Genomic DNA, 17,374 nt, shown 5'->3' with positions numbered 1-17,374 from the left:
TTTAAAGACACAGACATGCAACTGAGTTTTAGGTATGTGGATAGATAGTAGAAAAGACCTGAGAGTACCGAAACATTATTCTTTTTTCTTCACAGCACTATATTTATCTTCTTCTTTTTTAATTTGTTATGCAATTGAAACTTAACACACACTTTAAATAATATATGCATATTTTTTAAAAATAAAATTCTAAATTTAAATATTATGTATTAAAAGAAATAATTTTATTTGTAAATTTTTTGATGATAAATTTTTAAAAATATTTAATCTAATTTTATTTTTATTTATTCAAATTTAAAATAATTAATTAAATTAATATAATTTTTTAGTTAATTCAGGTGTTTATTAAAGATAAAAAAAAATGTTGGAATTTAATAGTAAATGTTTTAAAAAAATTTAAATGGGTAAGAATTGTTACTGTTTGGTTCAGCCTCCGCAGTCCGTACTACTTGGTTTGACCCATTTCCACTTTAGAGAGAGGGAGACACTCCTTTGGCTTTCGTTCCAACTTCCTCTCTCTCTCTTTCCGTTGGTTGGGTTTAGTCGATTACCCCTTCATTTCAATTCCCAATTTCTCTCTTTTACTGCGCCAAAGGCACCAAAGGTTTGGTCTTCTCTTTCCTCAATTTTTAGTTTCTATCAATTGAGTTTTTTTTTTAAATTCCCTCCCTATTTGCTGCTTATAGAGATCACAAACTGTGTACTGTGTTAGGAGGATTGCAGTGTTGCTATGGAATTTGTGGGGAAAAGTGTTAAGAAAGAGGTGAAGGGGGTTGGGGTTATCTCTGGAACAGTGAAATCCTACGACCCTTCCTCTGGCTTCTTCGAGATCCTCTACCAAGACGGCGTTTCTGAGGAGTTGGAAGCCTCTGATGTTGCTTCCCTCATTCAATTTCAACCCCACCTTGCTAAGGCCAAGCCTCGGGTTGGTCGGAAGCCTAAGAAACGGCGCCGCTTGGAGCGGAAGCGCGAAATTGAAGCAGCTTCAGGTAATGTTAGTGAGAATTTGGTGGCTGAGGGTAGTGAATTTAGGGGGGTTTTGGATGCTAATGCTTCTGCTGCTGGTGGGAATTTGGAATTAGGTTGTGGGTTTGAGAGAGGTTTGGATGTGGGAATTGAGAATGGAGGGAATCTTAGAGGCATTGTTAATGGAACTGTTATTGAAAACGGGGGTGGAGAAACTCTGGGAAAGAAAATTGGGTTTGAAGAGAATTTGAAGAAGGGTGTATCTGCTAATGGGAATTGTGTTAAGGATGAGCTTGATTTGAATTCTAGGCTTAATCTGAACGAGGATTTCAATCTGAATGATGCTTGTGGTTCACCTTTGAACACGGAGGATAGTTTGAAAAGGAGAGATTGTATTGATTTGAATTTGGATGTGAGTAATGAGGATGATGTTAGCCTGAATGCTAGTTACTTGGGTTGTTCAGGAGGGGAAACGTTGCAGCGGGAATGTAAATTTGATTTGAATGTAGAGGTGTGTGAAGAAGTTAAGGAAGCTCAGGGTGATGCTGGTGCAAATGGTCATTATGAGGTAAATGCTTTGTTTAGTAAGACGGGCCAGCTCCCAGAGGAAGATGCAAATGTTAATCATAGACCAATAGAAGATGACAGTGTTCATTGTAGTTTGAATCATGTCTCTGATGCTATCAAAGTGGAGGTGATTCATATTTCTGCTGAGCATGCATCTAATGACACTTCGTTGTGTTTGATTGAGGGAAAGGAAGGGGAACATGTCAAAGAAGACGCACCAGCTATTGATTCTTTACAGGTTTCAAATGTGATTTCTGTTAGGGACTGTGATTCTGTGATGGTTCAGCGAATGGACTGTCATTCTGAAGGTGGTTTTGTCATAACTCATGAATGCCAAGATGATCCAGGGAGTCCATGCAAACAAGGAAATAGCCGAAGGAAGAGAAGAAAAGTATCAGATAACCTAAAATCCACACCAGAGACAGTTTTAAGGAGGAGTTCTCGCCGGGCATCAGCTAGAAAACAGGATTCAAGCACTGTACCAGTGCAGGTCACTGATGATCCTTTGTTCTCCTTGGGAACCGTTACCTTAACTGAAGAAAATCCTCTAATCCCTGGTTCTGAGAAATATGAACATTGCAATGATCCTCTTCCAAAGCTGCAGTTACCCCCATCTTCTAAAAATTTGATTTTAGATGACGTTCCTGTTCTTGAACTTTTTTCTATTTATTCTTGTTTACGATCATTCAGTACTTTATTATTTTTGAGTCCATTTGAGTTAGAGGATCTTGTAGCTGCACTGAAATCTGAAATCCCAACTATATTATTTGACAGCATTCATGACTCTATTTTGCAAACTCTGAGAAAGCATTTGGAATACCTTTCCTCAGAGGGTTGCCAATCTGCATCTAATTGCCTGAGGTAGATTGTATTTCTATTTTTTATCAGTCCCACTGCTACTAGTGAATCTGTTTAACTGTGTTATTCTTGTAATTTTTCATTTTTATATTTTTACACCAATGCAGGAATCTTAACTGGGATTTTTTGGACCTGGTCACCTGGCCTATTTTCATGGCTGAGTATCTTCTGATTCATGGTTCAGGATTTAACACTGGTTTTGACCTTAAACACCTAATGTTCAGAACTGATTACTACAAACAACCTGTAATTGTGAAGGTTGAGATTCTTCAGTACCTTTGTGATCATATGATTGAAGTGGAAGCCATAAGATCAGAGCTTAACAAAAGATCTTTGGTTACTGAGACTGATATGGGTTTTGATCAGAATATGTACTTTGACAATTGCAAGAAAAGAAAAGCTGTAATGGATGTTTCTGGTGGTTCTTGCTTGACTGAGGAGAATGTGGATGACACAACTGACTGGAACAGTGATGAATGTTGCCTTTGCAAGATGGATGGTAATTTAATATGCTGTGATGGTTGCCCTGCTGCATTCCACTCAAGGTGTGTGGGAATTGCTAGTGACAACCTGCCCGAAGGTGACTGGTATTGTCCAGAGTGTGCAATTGGCACACACAAGGCTTGGATGAATTCACGAAAGTCACTTCGAGGAGCAGACTTGGTAGGGATTGATCCTGATGGCCGTCTCTATTTTAACAGCTGTGGTTATCTATTAGTGTAAGTGTAGCTATGCCCTTTTTCTGGATAAATTGCATATTATTGTCTCCACCACTTGTTTTCTACTCTTAGCTTGACAAATATTTTTTGATGTGTAACATCAAATCCTTTTATTGGAAGAGTTCGCATGACATTCAGTTGGACTTTTAGGGTGCCTGGCACCTTGTCCCACTGTTATCCATCCCCACGTATAAGACAAGATTTATTCAGCACATCTAGTAGAAAACATATAGATTACCTGCATTTTTGCTTTCCCTAGTCTATTTGATCATTATTTTGTATCACAAACTGACTCCCTAAATTTACTTTTTTCCATTGAATGTGAACTTTGAAGTAGTTAGTTTTCTTGTTGTTCTGCAAAACACAAACCCGTATCTCAGATGTCTAAAGTCTAAACTGCTCTGTTGTGTTGCTTTTTATCTTAGTATGGTTTTGCTTTATTATAATGCTGAAACCTTTGCAGGTCAAACACATCTGAAGCAGGGTTGTTGTTCAATTACTACCACAGAAATGATCTACATGTAGTAGTGGAAGCTCTAAAATCTATGGATCCTTTATATGAAAGCATATTAATGGGTATCTATAAGCATTGGGATATCCCTGCTAATTTTAGTGTGGCTACTAGTGTCTTTAATCAAAGTTCTATTGAGAACATGCATATGAAGGGAGAATATTCTACTATGCATACATCTGTAGCACCTTTAACTTCTTCAGAAACATGTTTGGACAAGAATCAGGCTGATGATCAAAGAAAGTTGGATGAAAATTCAACTATTGACTGTTCTATGCATCTTGGCCAAGAGTTTCCAAAAGCTGGGAACCGCTTCGACTCAATGACAACCATAGAAAGTCCTTGTATTGCTTCAGAAGGATCAGCTGATACCACACAAATGAGATCAGGTGTTGAGAATGTTCAGGTATATGGACCTAAAAATTCCAATAGATCTGACGAATCCTTGAATCAATCAGGAGTTTCAGAAAAACAACATCTTGTTGGTGAATGTTTTTTGACATCTTCCAGCATAGATGTGAAACATAAAATAAACTTAAGATCAGTAGGTGCTAGTGCTGCCCCCTCCACAGACAATAAGGATACTTCAGAAGCACCTTGTGAAATTGACTACATAAACTATTACAGCTTTGCCCGAACTGCCTCCTTTGTTGCTCAAGTGTTTATGTGTAAGTCACCTGAAAAGATGAATAAGAATATTGCCTTGTCTGAAGAAGAAATAATTTCTGACCAATCAAAGGCCATTATGAAGAAATCTAGTAACTTCTATTGGCCAAGTATTCAGAACCTGAGTGCAGCTGCACAAAAGGAAAAATGTGGGTGGTGCTATTCTTGTAAAGTTGCAAATGAAGACAGGGATTGCTTGTTTAATTCTGTGGTGAAGCCTGTTTGGGAAGTGCCAAAAAGTACTTTAATTGGGCTTCAACCCAGGAAGATCCAGAATGGACACCTTAGAGAGATCATATGTCATATTTTCTCTCTTGAGGTTCGGTTACGTGGCCTTTTGTTGGGTCCTTGGTTGAATCTGCATCAAACTAATCTTTGGCAAAAGGATCTTTTGAAGACATCTGATTTTCTTCCTGTTAAACGATTATTGCTTCTGGTAAGGATATGTTTTCACTCTGTCAATCATTTCTACTAAAAGCATTAATACTATTTTATATCTGGTTACATGTTATGAGATACTTTTTGACATTATTAGTTGGCTTATTTTGGCACTCTTTGCTTTTCACAATTAGTGGAATCAAATAAAAAAGAAAACCATTTTTGTTAGTTTAAATAGTTTGACATTTGTGTGGTTAAGATTTTAACTTTGGTGGTGGTTTTATTTGCTTTCTGTTTCCATTTTTTCAATTTGATAAATGAAGAATATTTTAATAGAAGATATAATGTACATGTGGAGGGAGAAGGATCGAAAATTCTCCTAAAAGAAGAAAGAGAAGAAAAATAGAGTCAGATTGGCTCAAAGATGCAACAGAGTTGTTGCATCTCTTCGCTTATCAGTAATAGAAATTCCCTTTAGACAAACTGGGGCAGAGCACCATAGATAAGCTGTAAACATATGCTATTTGCTGACAAATTTATGGCAAAGAGACACCTTGATAATGTGAGCATTCCTTGAACCTAGTATACCTGAAAACCACCTAATATGCACCCTGCCATATAATCCTTGCCACCTTTATCGTTTGTAAGTTTTGAAATTTATCATTGGAAACTATTCCATGGTGTAAAAGACTAAGGTAGAATTATGGTTTACCTATATTTCCTTATGGGTAATTCTGTAAAGAACCAGCCTCCTTATGATATGAAAATAAATGATCTGGTATTTTGGGCTAGACGAAGTGGTAATTGTAATAGACATCAGTGAAGTGAGTGGTTTGAAGTCTAAGAATTAGAGACATGTCATTTGTGGTACTAATACCAAAAAATTCTTGAAAAAAATACTTCTAAATGGTTATTTGTTAACCACTCCTTAAACATGGCTAAACACTTTGGTGGTCATTAATTGCTCCTGGGCTGGAAATTGGAATGTGTAACAAGAAATCAATTTTCTAATTTTTCAATCCTTCAGTAATTTACAATTAGGATCTTCAAATACCAGGGGGAGTGGGTTATCATGATACACCTCATGTGCATGCATGTCTGTATGCTTTTTGTTACACCTTTACTATTCATGAAGCTGAAAATATGTTGTGGAATTACTTGATTGCAAGACTGCTTGCGAGAAAAGAAGCCTTTGTTTTAGCCAGCTGGCTAACATCATATGGCTTTTGGAATTACATTGTTCGCTGAATATTTCTATTTGAACCTCTGACACTGTCTTATCTTGGATTTGGCAGCTAGAATCCAATCTGCGTCCTCTTGCACTTTCATCAGATTGGTTAAAGCATGTAGACTCTGTTGCTACTATGGGATCAGCTACTCATGTTGTGGTCAACTCACGCACATCTTCAAGGCATGGTATTGGAAGGAAAAGGGCTCGGTATTCAGATATTGAAACGAGTTCATCTTCAAATACTGCTAGTGGATTGGGGATGTACTGGTGGAGAGGTGGTAGGCTTTCTCGAAAATTGTTTAATTGGAAGGTTTTGCCTCGCTCCTTGGTTACCAAGGCTGCTAGACAAGGTCTGCAAATTGTTCTTTTATATATCATGCTTGGTGGTTGATCAAGTTAGGAGCCTATTTATCTTATGATTATTTTAATCTGTAGGTGGTTGCACAAAGATACCAGGCATTTTATATCTTGAGAATTCAGATTTTGCAAGGAGAAGCAGATATGTTGCATGGCGAGCTGCTGTTGAGATGTCAACAAGTGTTGAGCAGCTTGCTTTACAGGTATGATTACCTGGCTAATGCTCATCATTAGCTGGTGCCAACCCATATGTTGTCTTCTATTCAGATGTTGTGGCTTGGCTGTTTGAAACACTGTTTACATGTTTTTGTACATTTAAAATGAAAACTTTGCAATTTATTATGTAGTGTAATATTTAATTTTAAGTGAGAAATTTTAGGCAATCACAATGTAAATAGATTAAATCTTTTAGGGAAAAAGAAGATCATGCATCTTCTACTGTCTTTTTTAATCTTGACTATCTATTATATGCCAATTGTTGTTTTTATTGTATTTATTTCCAGAAGTAAAGAGATGGGGACAGTAGTTCGAATTATGGATGCTATAGACTATGCATGCTATAGATTATTCGATGAGTTAATTGTTTTATGTTTTACTATAATATTGGAGATTGCACATAATGTGGTTTATATTTTATTACCTCTCAGCAGATTAATTTCTCATGTATTAAAAGGAATTTATAATACAACTACCTCTGTTTGCTTGAGTATAGAGATAGAATTGATTATGATTGTTGATCTCAGGCCTTGATATTACTTGGCATAAAACAAAGGTTTGTTTTAGAGAAAAGAGGGGAGTACAAATAGGAAGGGGATAAGTTATCATCCAAGACAGAAAATGTAATAAACAAGTGGCAGAGAAGTTCAAGAGTGCAACAGAGTTGTGTATTCTCTTGCATGGTTGAACCAGCAATATGCTGAGCCTGAGCACTATTGAGAAGTCATGAACATGGTCCTTATCACATAAAAAATCTAGGAGCAATGAGATGCTCCTAAAATGCAAGGCATTCTGCTCTGACCACATGCATGAAAGAACTGCAAAAAAGTTGTCGCTGAACTTTTGTCTCCTTATTTTTGTTCAAATCCTTCAAACAGACTAAGTGAAACTGATACAAAATAAATGGTAATGCCAAATCTTCACCCTGCTTGTCAAACACTGAAGTATAAAACCTCCCTGCACTGGAAACATTAGTGGACTACTGTTTCCAAACTTGAGCTGCACAAAACACAGATATTTGGAGAAGGTGCAATTTGGGGCCTACATATGTGAAAGATTATTCGTGATAAATTACTATCTATACCAAGGGTTTGATTGTTGAAGATATTGAGATGTACAAACCTTTGCCTAATAGAGAAAGAGTGAGAAACTGAAATTAGGCTTACTGTCTTGGTTGCTTTTGTTGTAGTGATTTTATCCAAAAGATTAGAAAAAAAAAGTTATATGACTACCAGAAGGGAAGAATGTTGCCATCCAAATTTGAATAGGACCCCAATATGAGCACGAATAATTGTTCACCCATATGAGCATGAGAGTTAAAGTGATGTAAATATATTGAAGTCCTGATATTGTACACACATGTTGGTATCTTTCTTTTCAATTTACACTCTGGCCTTTCATAATTGGTAGAAGCTGATGAACTTGACTTCATTTTGTGTAATGAAATAGGTTGTAATTGAAGAAAACTATTCATGTTTTCAGGTTAGAGAGCTTTATTCAAACATAAGGTGGCATGATATTGAGAACAACCATCCTCTATATGTGTTGGACAAAGAATCTAGAAAATCAGTCAGGCTGTTCAAAAAAGCAATTGTACGCAGAAAGTGCACAGAAGGGCAATCTGTGAAATTCCTTCTCGATTTTGGTAAAAGAAGGGCTATTCCAGATATTGTTACTAAACATGGTTCTTTGTTGGAGCAATCCTCAAGTGAGAGGAAAAAATATTGGCTGGAGGAGTCTTATGTTCCATTGCATCTTCTAAAGAATTTTGAGGAAAAAAGAATTGTCCGCAGGTCCAATGATAAGAAACTCGGAAAAATTCTTGAGATTGGTAGAGTAAACAAGAAAGTTCCTCAACAAAGGGGATTTTTGTATTTGTTTTCCAGAATGGAAAGATCTGATTGTCATCAGTGTGAGCACTGCAACAAAGATGTTCCAGTGAGGTATTTGCAGTACTCTCTCTCATCTATATAACTGTTGACAAGTTCCTTCTCTGATACACTATATATGGCTTTTCTTTTCTTTAATTTTATTTTAATTTTTTCGTTAGATTACTATAATATTCCTGTCTGTTAACTAAAGAAGAAAGACTACATGGATGAATAAAAGACTCTATGAAAGGAATATTCCTTTCCTGAATATCCTCCCAGAACCTGTCATGAAAACCATAACCCATACTTGGTTATAGTTGTCTATACTATACCAACATATACCTAATAAATACTTCTTAAGCAATAAATCTAGTGTTCCCATTATAGAGTTTGTTGAGTTTTCATCAACACAACATCAATACATATTCTTGTCTCTACAACATTAGCTTTTAACAAATGTTATGCATATAAACCTTTAATATATAGGACTGTGGAAGGATTATAATTATTTGGCTAAAATTAGGGTTTTCTTGAGTGGCTTGATGGTAGATAACATAGGACAGTAGAATGGTCAAAAGATTTGATGGGTTAGTCTTATGAACTGGTTATTTTTCAATTTTGGGTTTGCCCCACATGTGAGGCCACCTAGTGAGAATATTTATGGAGATTTGTGGAGTGTATTAAATCTCAGCAACAATCTGGATTTCAGTATACTGTGATTGTGGTTTGAGAAATTGAGGGGCTACTCCTTGCTGTAGTTGTCATGGGTCTTAATGAATTTCTCCATTTCTTCAGTAGTCAGAATCAGGAATTCATCATAGGTTGAATTGTTGAACCATGATAATTTGATTCATGGAGTTATTAGACGATTGATTGTCTTAATTTCTTGTGCTGCTTTTTTTTTCCCACTGTCATAAATTTTTATTTTATCATTATAGATATACGTGTCACTTCTTGCTTTATGCATCTTTCTATCTTGTGTGGTACTTGTGGCAGTAAAGGCAAGTGCACTAAGATCTTACTGCGTTATTAAGCACTTAATTTGCTACTTAAAAATATACTTATAAATATACCCTTTTATGAAATTGGCAGGGATGCTGTTAGCTGCCTTCATTGCAAAGGTGTGTTTTTGTCTTTTAATCTGACCTTTTTTTCCTCATTATTTTGCTTTGTATCTCTAGTGAATGGTTTTATTTGTTTCACAATTTTTTTTTATTTCTCCTTTTTATATTCCATTTTAGCATATAACTTGTATCTCTCTGAACCTGACATCCTTTCAATGTCTTCACATATGAATGTAATCACTATTCATCAATATATTGCTCTTAATTTCTTTGTTTATGAAGCCTTTTCAACGTTGTCTGATTATTGGTAGGCACATGGGTTTAGTCACAATCACAATTTTTTATTGTCATCTCAACATAGTCTTCTTGACAGAGTTAATATGGTAATTTATTTTCAATTGAAGTTTCAATAGCCTGTATGGAATACTGGTTAATGATTCAGCATTGTGGTGAAATATTCAGCTCATGTATTTAACACCATTGGTCTCCATAAAAAACATGTCTGGATTATAAGATGCTGAAATGTGCATAGGCTTTTTTTCTTTTTAAGAAAAAGGGAGTTGCATTTTGACATGCTAAAACTATAGCTCATATGTCGATTGGAGAATAATTAGAAAAGCCTAACACACTCTATACGAATGCATAAGAATTTGGAATTTGTGGCTGGAACAAAAGAGCTCAAATTACAAGTTCCATGTTGCACTAAACAAGGGAATGGAAGGAAGTTAGGGAGGGAAAGGGACAGTGAGATTGAGAAAAAGAAAAACTGGAAATAATAGATTGACATTTTTAGTCGAACACTAAAGTGAGTTCAGCTTTATAGCTAGCAGCCTTGTGTAAAGGGTCTGTGAAATAAACATCTGACAACAATATAAGCTGACAATAAAAATGTGTTCCTATGTGTTAGGGATAAAGGATAAAACCATTCATATTTATTTTCCTTTTGTATTTAAGCTATATGGATAGTTGGTTCATGATATTTAGTATCATGGCTTCTATGACTATTTGGATATTGGACTAGAGTTCGACATTGTCTATCATAGTAAAAAGTTGAATTTTAGCATTAGGTAGGTGGATCTAAGCATTAATCATGCTTCAAGCCTAATGGCTTTTGTGTGATGGTGTGTTAATAATGTAAATATGTAATGTAAAACCTTTAATGTGACTTCACTTATTAACTTAAAGCTTTTGGGATAGTTGATTCATGAATCATGACACTATATTATGCCAAACAGATATCATTAATCTATTATTGAGATTTTCATCATATATTGTTCAATTTTATAACCAATTGATGCAAATATTGTTATGTTTGCTATGTTGTGGGTTTTAGTTATGTAGGCATTCTTTAGTAGCTAGTTGTCAAGTGCACGTGCCAATGTGCCATACATCTAGTACCCCGGTCCAAGTCCAAAATGTTTTAGGTTGCCTTTTTCCTATCAATTATAGTTCATTATTTCACTTTGTCCTCAGTACTGAATGAAAAGGTTAGGATGTGGCCAAAGTACTCCTTGTATGACTAATGCAATCCTCCCTTCTAGAGCTAACTCTTAGAAAGAATTGAGTTAGGCCCGCCCAGTTCATTCTCAATTATAATGTGGTATTTAGAGCCTATCCCTGTCTTGGTGTTGAATCTCCAGTAAATTTCAAGTCTGTAAGCAGAGTATGTTTAGATTTCATATTGATTAGGTATATGACTGAACCAAAGTACTTCTTATGATGACTATGACAATCCTCTCCCCTAGAGCTAGTTTTTTTTATTTGGTATCCTTGTGTTTTTTCAGTTTTACAGTATATGGTAATTCTGTGATGGAAGCTACGAGTACTTTCTGTAATCTCTTTCACATGAGCAATAGTTTGTGTGTATGTTTCACTAAATATTTATTTGTTTTATTTGGCGCTCTGGTGCTTTTTCATCGTTGCGTTCTGAGTGTATTACATAAATATATTTGCATTTCAATATCTCATTATTTATTTAATAGGATATTTCCACAAGAGGCATGTCAGGAAATCTGGTGGCACAAGAAGTACAAAAAGTGCATATACGTGTCACAGATGTCAGGATGGCTTGCGTGCAAAGACTAATACTAACAAAAGGAAAGTTGAGTCAAAACTGCAGAATATTCAAGCAAAGAAACGTAAACATGTGTCTTCAGTTTGTAAATCAATGAACCTCACAGGCAATAAAAAGGCATTGAGTAAGCTACGGCAATTGAGATCTCGAAACAATAAGATCTCATCAAGCGTACCTCTTCGCCGTTCTACTAGGAAGGCCAAATCCTTGTATATGCATAGTCAAATGAATGGAGGACATAAAAAAGGAATGCAAGGTAAAAAGAATGTAGGACGTAAAAAGGGAAAGCAAAATAAATCCAAGAAGGTGGCCTCTCAGAAGTCCAAGGAAACTACTGGCCAATATAAGAATTTGCCAGTAACTACTGCACATAAGAAAAGAACAAAACCCTGTAACAGTTACTGGCTTAATGGTCTTCAGTTGTCTAGAAAGCCAGATGATGATCGAGTAATGCTGTTTAAAGAGAAAAAACTTGTTTTCTCCTCCGAAGATTTGTCTGAGTCTCTTGATTATCCTAAATGCAGCCTTTGCTGTGGAAATGGGGGCACCTCAATGTATGTTGCTTGTGAAATCTGTGGAGGTTAGTACTTTTCTTCCTTTCCGTTTGTTTTCTTCCCTTTTGGGATAGGGGATGGGTGGGGAAAGGAGACACTAACACTTGTAGCAAGTTAACAAAATAATATTATAAATGTCTGTACATGTTTACTGCACCTTGTGAACGTCTATCAAAATATATTTTGAACATACTATGCTATTATGCAGATTGGTTTCATGGGGATGCTTTTGGGCTCAATAGGGAGAATACCATACAACTTATTGGATTTAGATGCCATGTTTGTCGTGATAAGCCTGCTCCAGTCTGTCCCCATATGAAGATTAACACATTGTCTCACACTGAAGGTGATGCTGCAATTGAGTGTGGAGAGGAGTTAGCTAATCCTGTTTCTCCCCATCCTCTCAGTGAGGTATGTTTACCTGTTTTAAACCTTAATTATTGATTGACCTAGAGAATGAAATGATGAAAGGTCAAGTGAACAAATCATGTGCCTTTTAATCATTTACAATGCATAAAATTTTGGATGGGGAAATTTGTTTAGTGTTTTGTGTCATAGCTTCTACTGTGCATACAAAGGTTTCCTAATATTAGAAAATATTTGTTAGTTGTATGTATGTTAAACTTTTGGAGATACTTGTTTATTAGAGGATTTGATACTCGACTGGATTCAAGTTTGGTATCCTATTCAATTCAATTATGTGCTGTGGTCAAGGCAATTGTTGGGCAGTTTATCTGCTTGTATTGGTTTGGTTTCGATGATACAGGAGAATAATGTTAATTTCTTTTTCTTTTCTTTTCTTTTTTTTGAGGGGGATTGGTGGTGCTGAAAATAATGCACAGAATTTTGTTTTGGTGCATTGTGAAATGTGATAGGTGTAAATCCTATCTAGAGTGAGATTACACGCAGAATGAAAATTGGAAGCAGAGATATTGGATTATTTTGAGAAAATAGGAAGATACAAAAATAATGAGCAAAGATAGTTGGAGAAACGCTTGCTCCCAGCCAAGGAAGAATTTCCCTAAGCCTCGAGTTAAAATCTGAAAAATGGAAAATATATGTGCGACCCCTTGGGTTGAATATACTTGCACTGTATTTTTAGTAATAGATCCAGCCTTAGTTAGTGGCCTACTGGGTTAAATGAATCTTGGTTCTGCTAGTTTAGTTGGATCCAGATTCCTATCCGAATGATTTAAGGCTACATCATTTAATAAATTTGATATCTCATGTCATGTAGTTGTTAACATAGTAAAATTCATTAGATGAGGGGTCAACACTGTATTAGATGATTGTTATAAAAGTTTTACGTTGACAATCTCTCAAAATTAAACTCATCAATTTTTTCTTTCCAAAAAATATTTCGTGACATGTATGCATGCTTCAGAAGCAATTTCTGTATGTTTTCTTCAGTTGCATACAGATCTTTCTCTCTCTAATAATTTGGCAGTTCTGCTGCTGTTAGGAAAAACTGATTGTCTTTAGAATATGGAGTTAATAGTTTTTTTGTCAAATTTTGCCTCACGCTGTGTACATTGATGATAACATGTTCGCTAAAGTTTTTATAGTTTCCCCTTCTTTTTGAGAAGATGACATAAAATGTTTCTGTAGTTTAAGTTTTACAATAAATAATTGAAGTGAAAATTTTGCTTGTCAATGCAGATCCCTTGCGATTAATACTGTTGGCTGTCATGGATTAAATCTTCACTATGCTGGGGTTGTGATACATTTGTTTGTGGAAAGATGCATATTAATACGACTAGTTAGTTAGTAGATATTGGGTTTACAGAAATCAGATCCAGATTCTTCAAGTAGAGGTTTTTCTTCTTTAATATGAGGAATCATTTGGGTTAAGCTGAAAATGGTTAATACAGTAGTTGGTGAGGAGCCTTCTAGTGTAACAAAGTATTAGTCACCAAGTAAGAAGTGGTATTAACCTTGTCTTTTTCAAAATAAAATTAATGGTGGTTAAAATGAAGAATTTGTAGTCTTAAGGATGCGTATGATTTCTTATATTTGATGGTTAGAAATAAACTTTTATTTGTGGTATCTCATAGACAACGAGTTGTTATATTTTCCCTCGTGAGTGTCCCAATTCTATTAGTATGCTTATTGGTGGTTGTACATTATGTCCAATTTCCCCAACTAAAAATATTAAGTTCTTTAATTTATTCGTTGCAGATTCCATGTATGTGCAAGATTCTTATACTTGTTTATTTTCGTAGCAGGTTTGATGATTGGCATTGAAAGGACAGGGCGGGACATCAGATGCCAGCTTCTTGTAGGGTTGTTTTTCTTCCTGCAGGATTTGGTGGCAAAAGTTCTATTTTTTTCTTAAAAAAAAAAAACAAAAAGTTGTTAGACAGGTTCGCTGTAGGAGGAATGATGGCTTGATCAAGCTTCTGCTCTATTCCCTTCTATTTCAACTGTCCTCGAAAGGGAAAGAAGAATAATGAAACAAATGCTAGCTCAAAAGGCTGAAGATAATTGTAATCAGGGCATAGTGGAGTTCATACATATTCATGATTGTTATTCTAACCCATCAGCATTCATTGTAGCAGCATTCTTTAATGTAGGACCTTTTCTACCCCAGAACTGATTTAACCGATGTCTCGTCAAATTAACTCTTTTCAAGAAATGGAGTATATAAATCATAGCAGATTTAGGTAAAGAGAATATTGATAATCGCAGATAGTAAATAGAACCCTTTTCTGTATATTTTTTTGGGTGTCATTGACCAGTTTGGAATTATTTTCGATTTTTTTGTAACCCCGAGCTCCAAGGTGTATTCACTATTATGTGCATCATTTTAACACGCTGCTTATTCCAAGATTCTCTGTATATCATACTACTTGTAGCTTCAACTAAACAACCATATTCCCTATTATTTGCATTTCCTTTCATCTAAATTGTTAAAAAGTGTAGTTTTTGACAATTTAAATAACTTTTTTTTAAAAGGTAAGGCTTTAATTGTGTGTATGTATGTATATATTACAGTTTTGTATAAAACAGGAAAAAAAAAGTAATAAGATGAGTGATGTGATGAAAAGAGAAAAAAAAAAAAACTACTATTATTAATAAAATATATTATAAGATTTATATTAAAGAAAGATTTTGAAAAATAACTAATTAATTGATCAGAATTGATCGGATTTAATTTTTTAAAACAAATTTATGGTCATAGAATCTTAAAAATGAAAAAAAAATGGAATGTATTTAACGAAAATTGATTAGAATTTATTATATATAAAAGTTTTATGTTGATTCCCTATAATGTTAAAAACACGAATAAATTATCAGAAAGCTAACTGTAAAATGTTAAACGAAAAAGGTAAATGAATTACCTTAATTTTTTCTTGATTTAAATAATTCTATTAATTATTTGATATATTGGCTTATAAAAATGTGTATTAAAAACAAAAATTTATTTGAAAAAATAATCAAGAAAGTATATATGTAGCAATTAGTAAATACATTTACAAAATCTTATTTTATATATTATTAAATTACTTTTTATTTAAAAGATACTACTATTGATCAATAATTAGTAAATTAAATAAATTTTAACGTGTTAGAAATAAGCTAAATCCAAAATTTAAGCATTAACAGTAATCATTGAGACATAATTATAATCCAAATAAATGAACCAATTTGAGTATCTTAATTCTTTTCCTTTCACTGTATCATTAAATAAGTCTTAAATTGGTTGTAAGAATAATTTCATCTTCATCCACAAAAAGTAATTGTTATATAAATTTTTAAAATTTGTCTAAATTTTTTTTTTTTTTTTTCTTTTGTGCTTTTGCAATCATATCAATTCTCAAAATTTATTTAAACAAGTAAGTACATATATTTTTTAAGTTGATAATTTTCAGTAAAATTATTTATTTTTATATTTTCTTTCTTTTATAAGAGAACTATATCCTCCATTGATTATCGATCTAATTTTTTTTGGTTGTCAATATAATTATTTATAACAAAATAAGCATAAATTATATTATTTCTTTATTTTATATTTGATGAGTGAAAATAAAACTACGTTACTTTTAAGTGGTATTATAGATTAAATTTTATTTGTACATGGTTAAATTGTATTAAAATTATCAAAATTTTGTTTGATAATTTTAATAACATGAAGTTAGGTTTGATCAAATTAGGTAATTCAACTGATATGTATTCATATTTTTAAATTTATAAAAAAAATTCAAAATAACATTAAATATAAAAATTTTATCATAAACATATTTATATATTTTATTTAAGAAATTTTAAACGTATTAATGATGAATAAAATATATAATAAAAATTTAAGATTATTAAGTTTTAATCGAATTTACTATATTTAAGACTTTAGAGTATCATAATAGGTTTGATAACAAACATGATATAAATTTTTTTAATTAGATTTAATTATATAATCTAAATTAATTAATTTATTTATTTTGACCAAGCTAATTTTATTAAATTTATCACATATAACTATTAATTATATTCAAGTAAATAAATATATTTTTTACATTCACAATTTTCTATAATTTTATTGATTTTTATGTTTTTCTTTTATTTATTGGAAGACAGACATGCTCCAATAAAATTCAATAGACTTTTCCTAACATTCTCAATTCATAAGTTATATTAATATTTGCATCAATTTAACCCTATTTACATGGACTTTCAATATTTCTAACGTTTGCATATAATGTAATATAACTCATTTAATTATTTTTTTCGTTGTATTTGTATCCATTCACCTATAACTTTTTAGGTATTTATATTGGAGTTAAATTTATTATCATTTTTAAAAAATTTATGACAACAAAAAATAATATACCTATGTTACTTATCTTTAAATTTAATTATTGTTCTTTCACTTTTATTTAAATAATTATTATTAATTTAATAATTTATTTTGTAAAATTTTAATTTATTATTTATTTATTTATTGTATAGTTATTTTTTTATAACTAATTGTCAACTAAAATCACCAATGATTACTGTATTAAATTTAATTAAAAAATTAAATAAATGTAAAAGTTAAATTAATAGTACAATGAAGTATTTTATAATTTTCTTTAATATATTTATATTTCATAATATTTTTTCTGATAGTTTTTTATTACAAATTAATAAAAAAAAATTATAAATTTTATTTAAAACATTTTTTAAAATTTAATATAATTTTAATTAATTTTAAGTCAATTAATTTTATAAAAATTGTAAACAAATTTGTGCAATGAGCATAGTTATTATGATTTATAAAAAAAATAACAACAAACTAAGCAATGTCAATAAAATATATTTATTTTGTCACTACTCAATTCTAAAAGAACTAAACAATGAAGAGA

General features: G+C 32.8%; 1 protein-coding gene across 3 annotated transcripts; it reads left to right on the top strand.

Annotated features, from left to right (window-relative positions):
* Positions 1–483: 483 nt before the first annotated feature.
* LOC113868703 (DDT domain-containing protein PTM) lies at positions 484–14,891 on the top strand. Of its 3 annotated transcripts, XM_027504530.1 has the most exons (11): positions 484–604; positions 713–2,394; positions 2,499–3,110; positions 3,574–4,723; positions 5,961–6,246; positions 6,332–6,456; positions 7,952–8,412; positions 9,433–9,461; positions 11,387–12,058; positions 12,241–12,443; positions 13,692–13,806. In XM_027504530.1, exons 2-11 carry the CDS (start codon positions 731–733, stop codon positions 13,704–13,706), a joined length of 5,217 nt encoding a protein of 1,738 aa, XP_027360331.1. In that variant the 5' UTR covers positions 484–604; positions 713–730; the 3' UTR covers positions 13,707–13,806. The 3 variants fall into 3 exon arrangements, with proteins under 3 accessions (XP_027360331.1, XP_027360332.1, XP_027360333.1); XM_027504531.1 differs by lacking the exon at positions 13,692–13,806 and adding an exon at positions 14,255–14,891 and having other exon boundaries at positions 508–2,394; XM_027504532.1 differs by lacking the exon at positions 13,692–13,806 and adding an exon at positions 14,258–14,887 and having other exon boundaries at positions 508–2,394.
* Positions 14,892–17,374: the final 2,483 nt, after the last annotated feature.

The sequence above is a fragment of the Abrus precatorius genome, unplaced genomic scaffold (genome assembly GCF_003935025.1).
Source record: "Abrus precatorius isolate BTA unplaced genomic scaffold, Abrus_2018 Scaffold6, whole genome shotgun sequence".
NCBI lineage: Eukaryota > Viridiplantae > Streptophyta > Magnoliopsida > Fabales > Fabaceae > Abrus > Abrus precatorius.
This window is presented reverse-complemented; position numbering and strand designations above follow the sequence as displayed.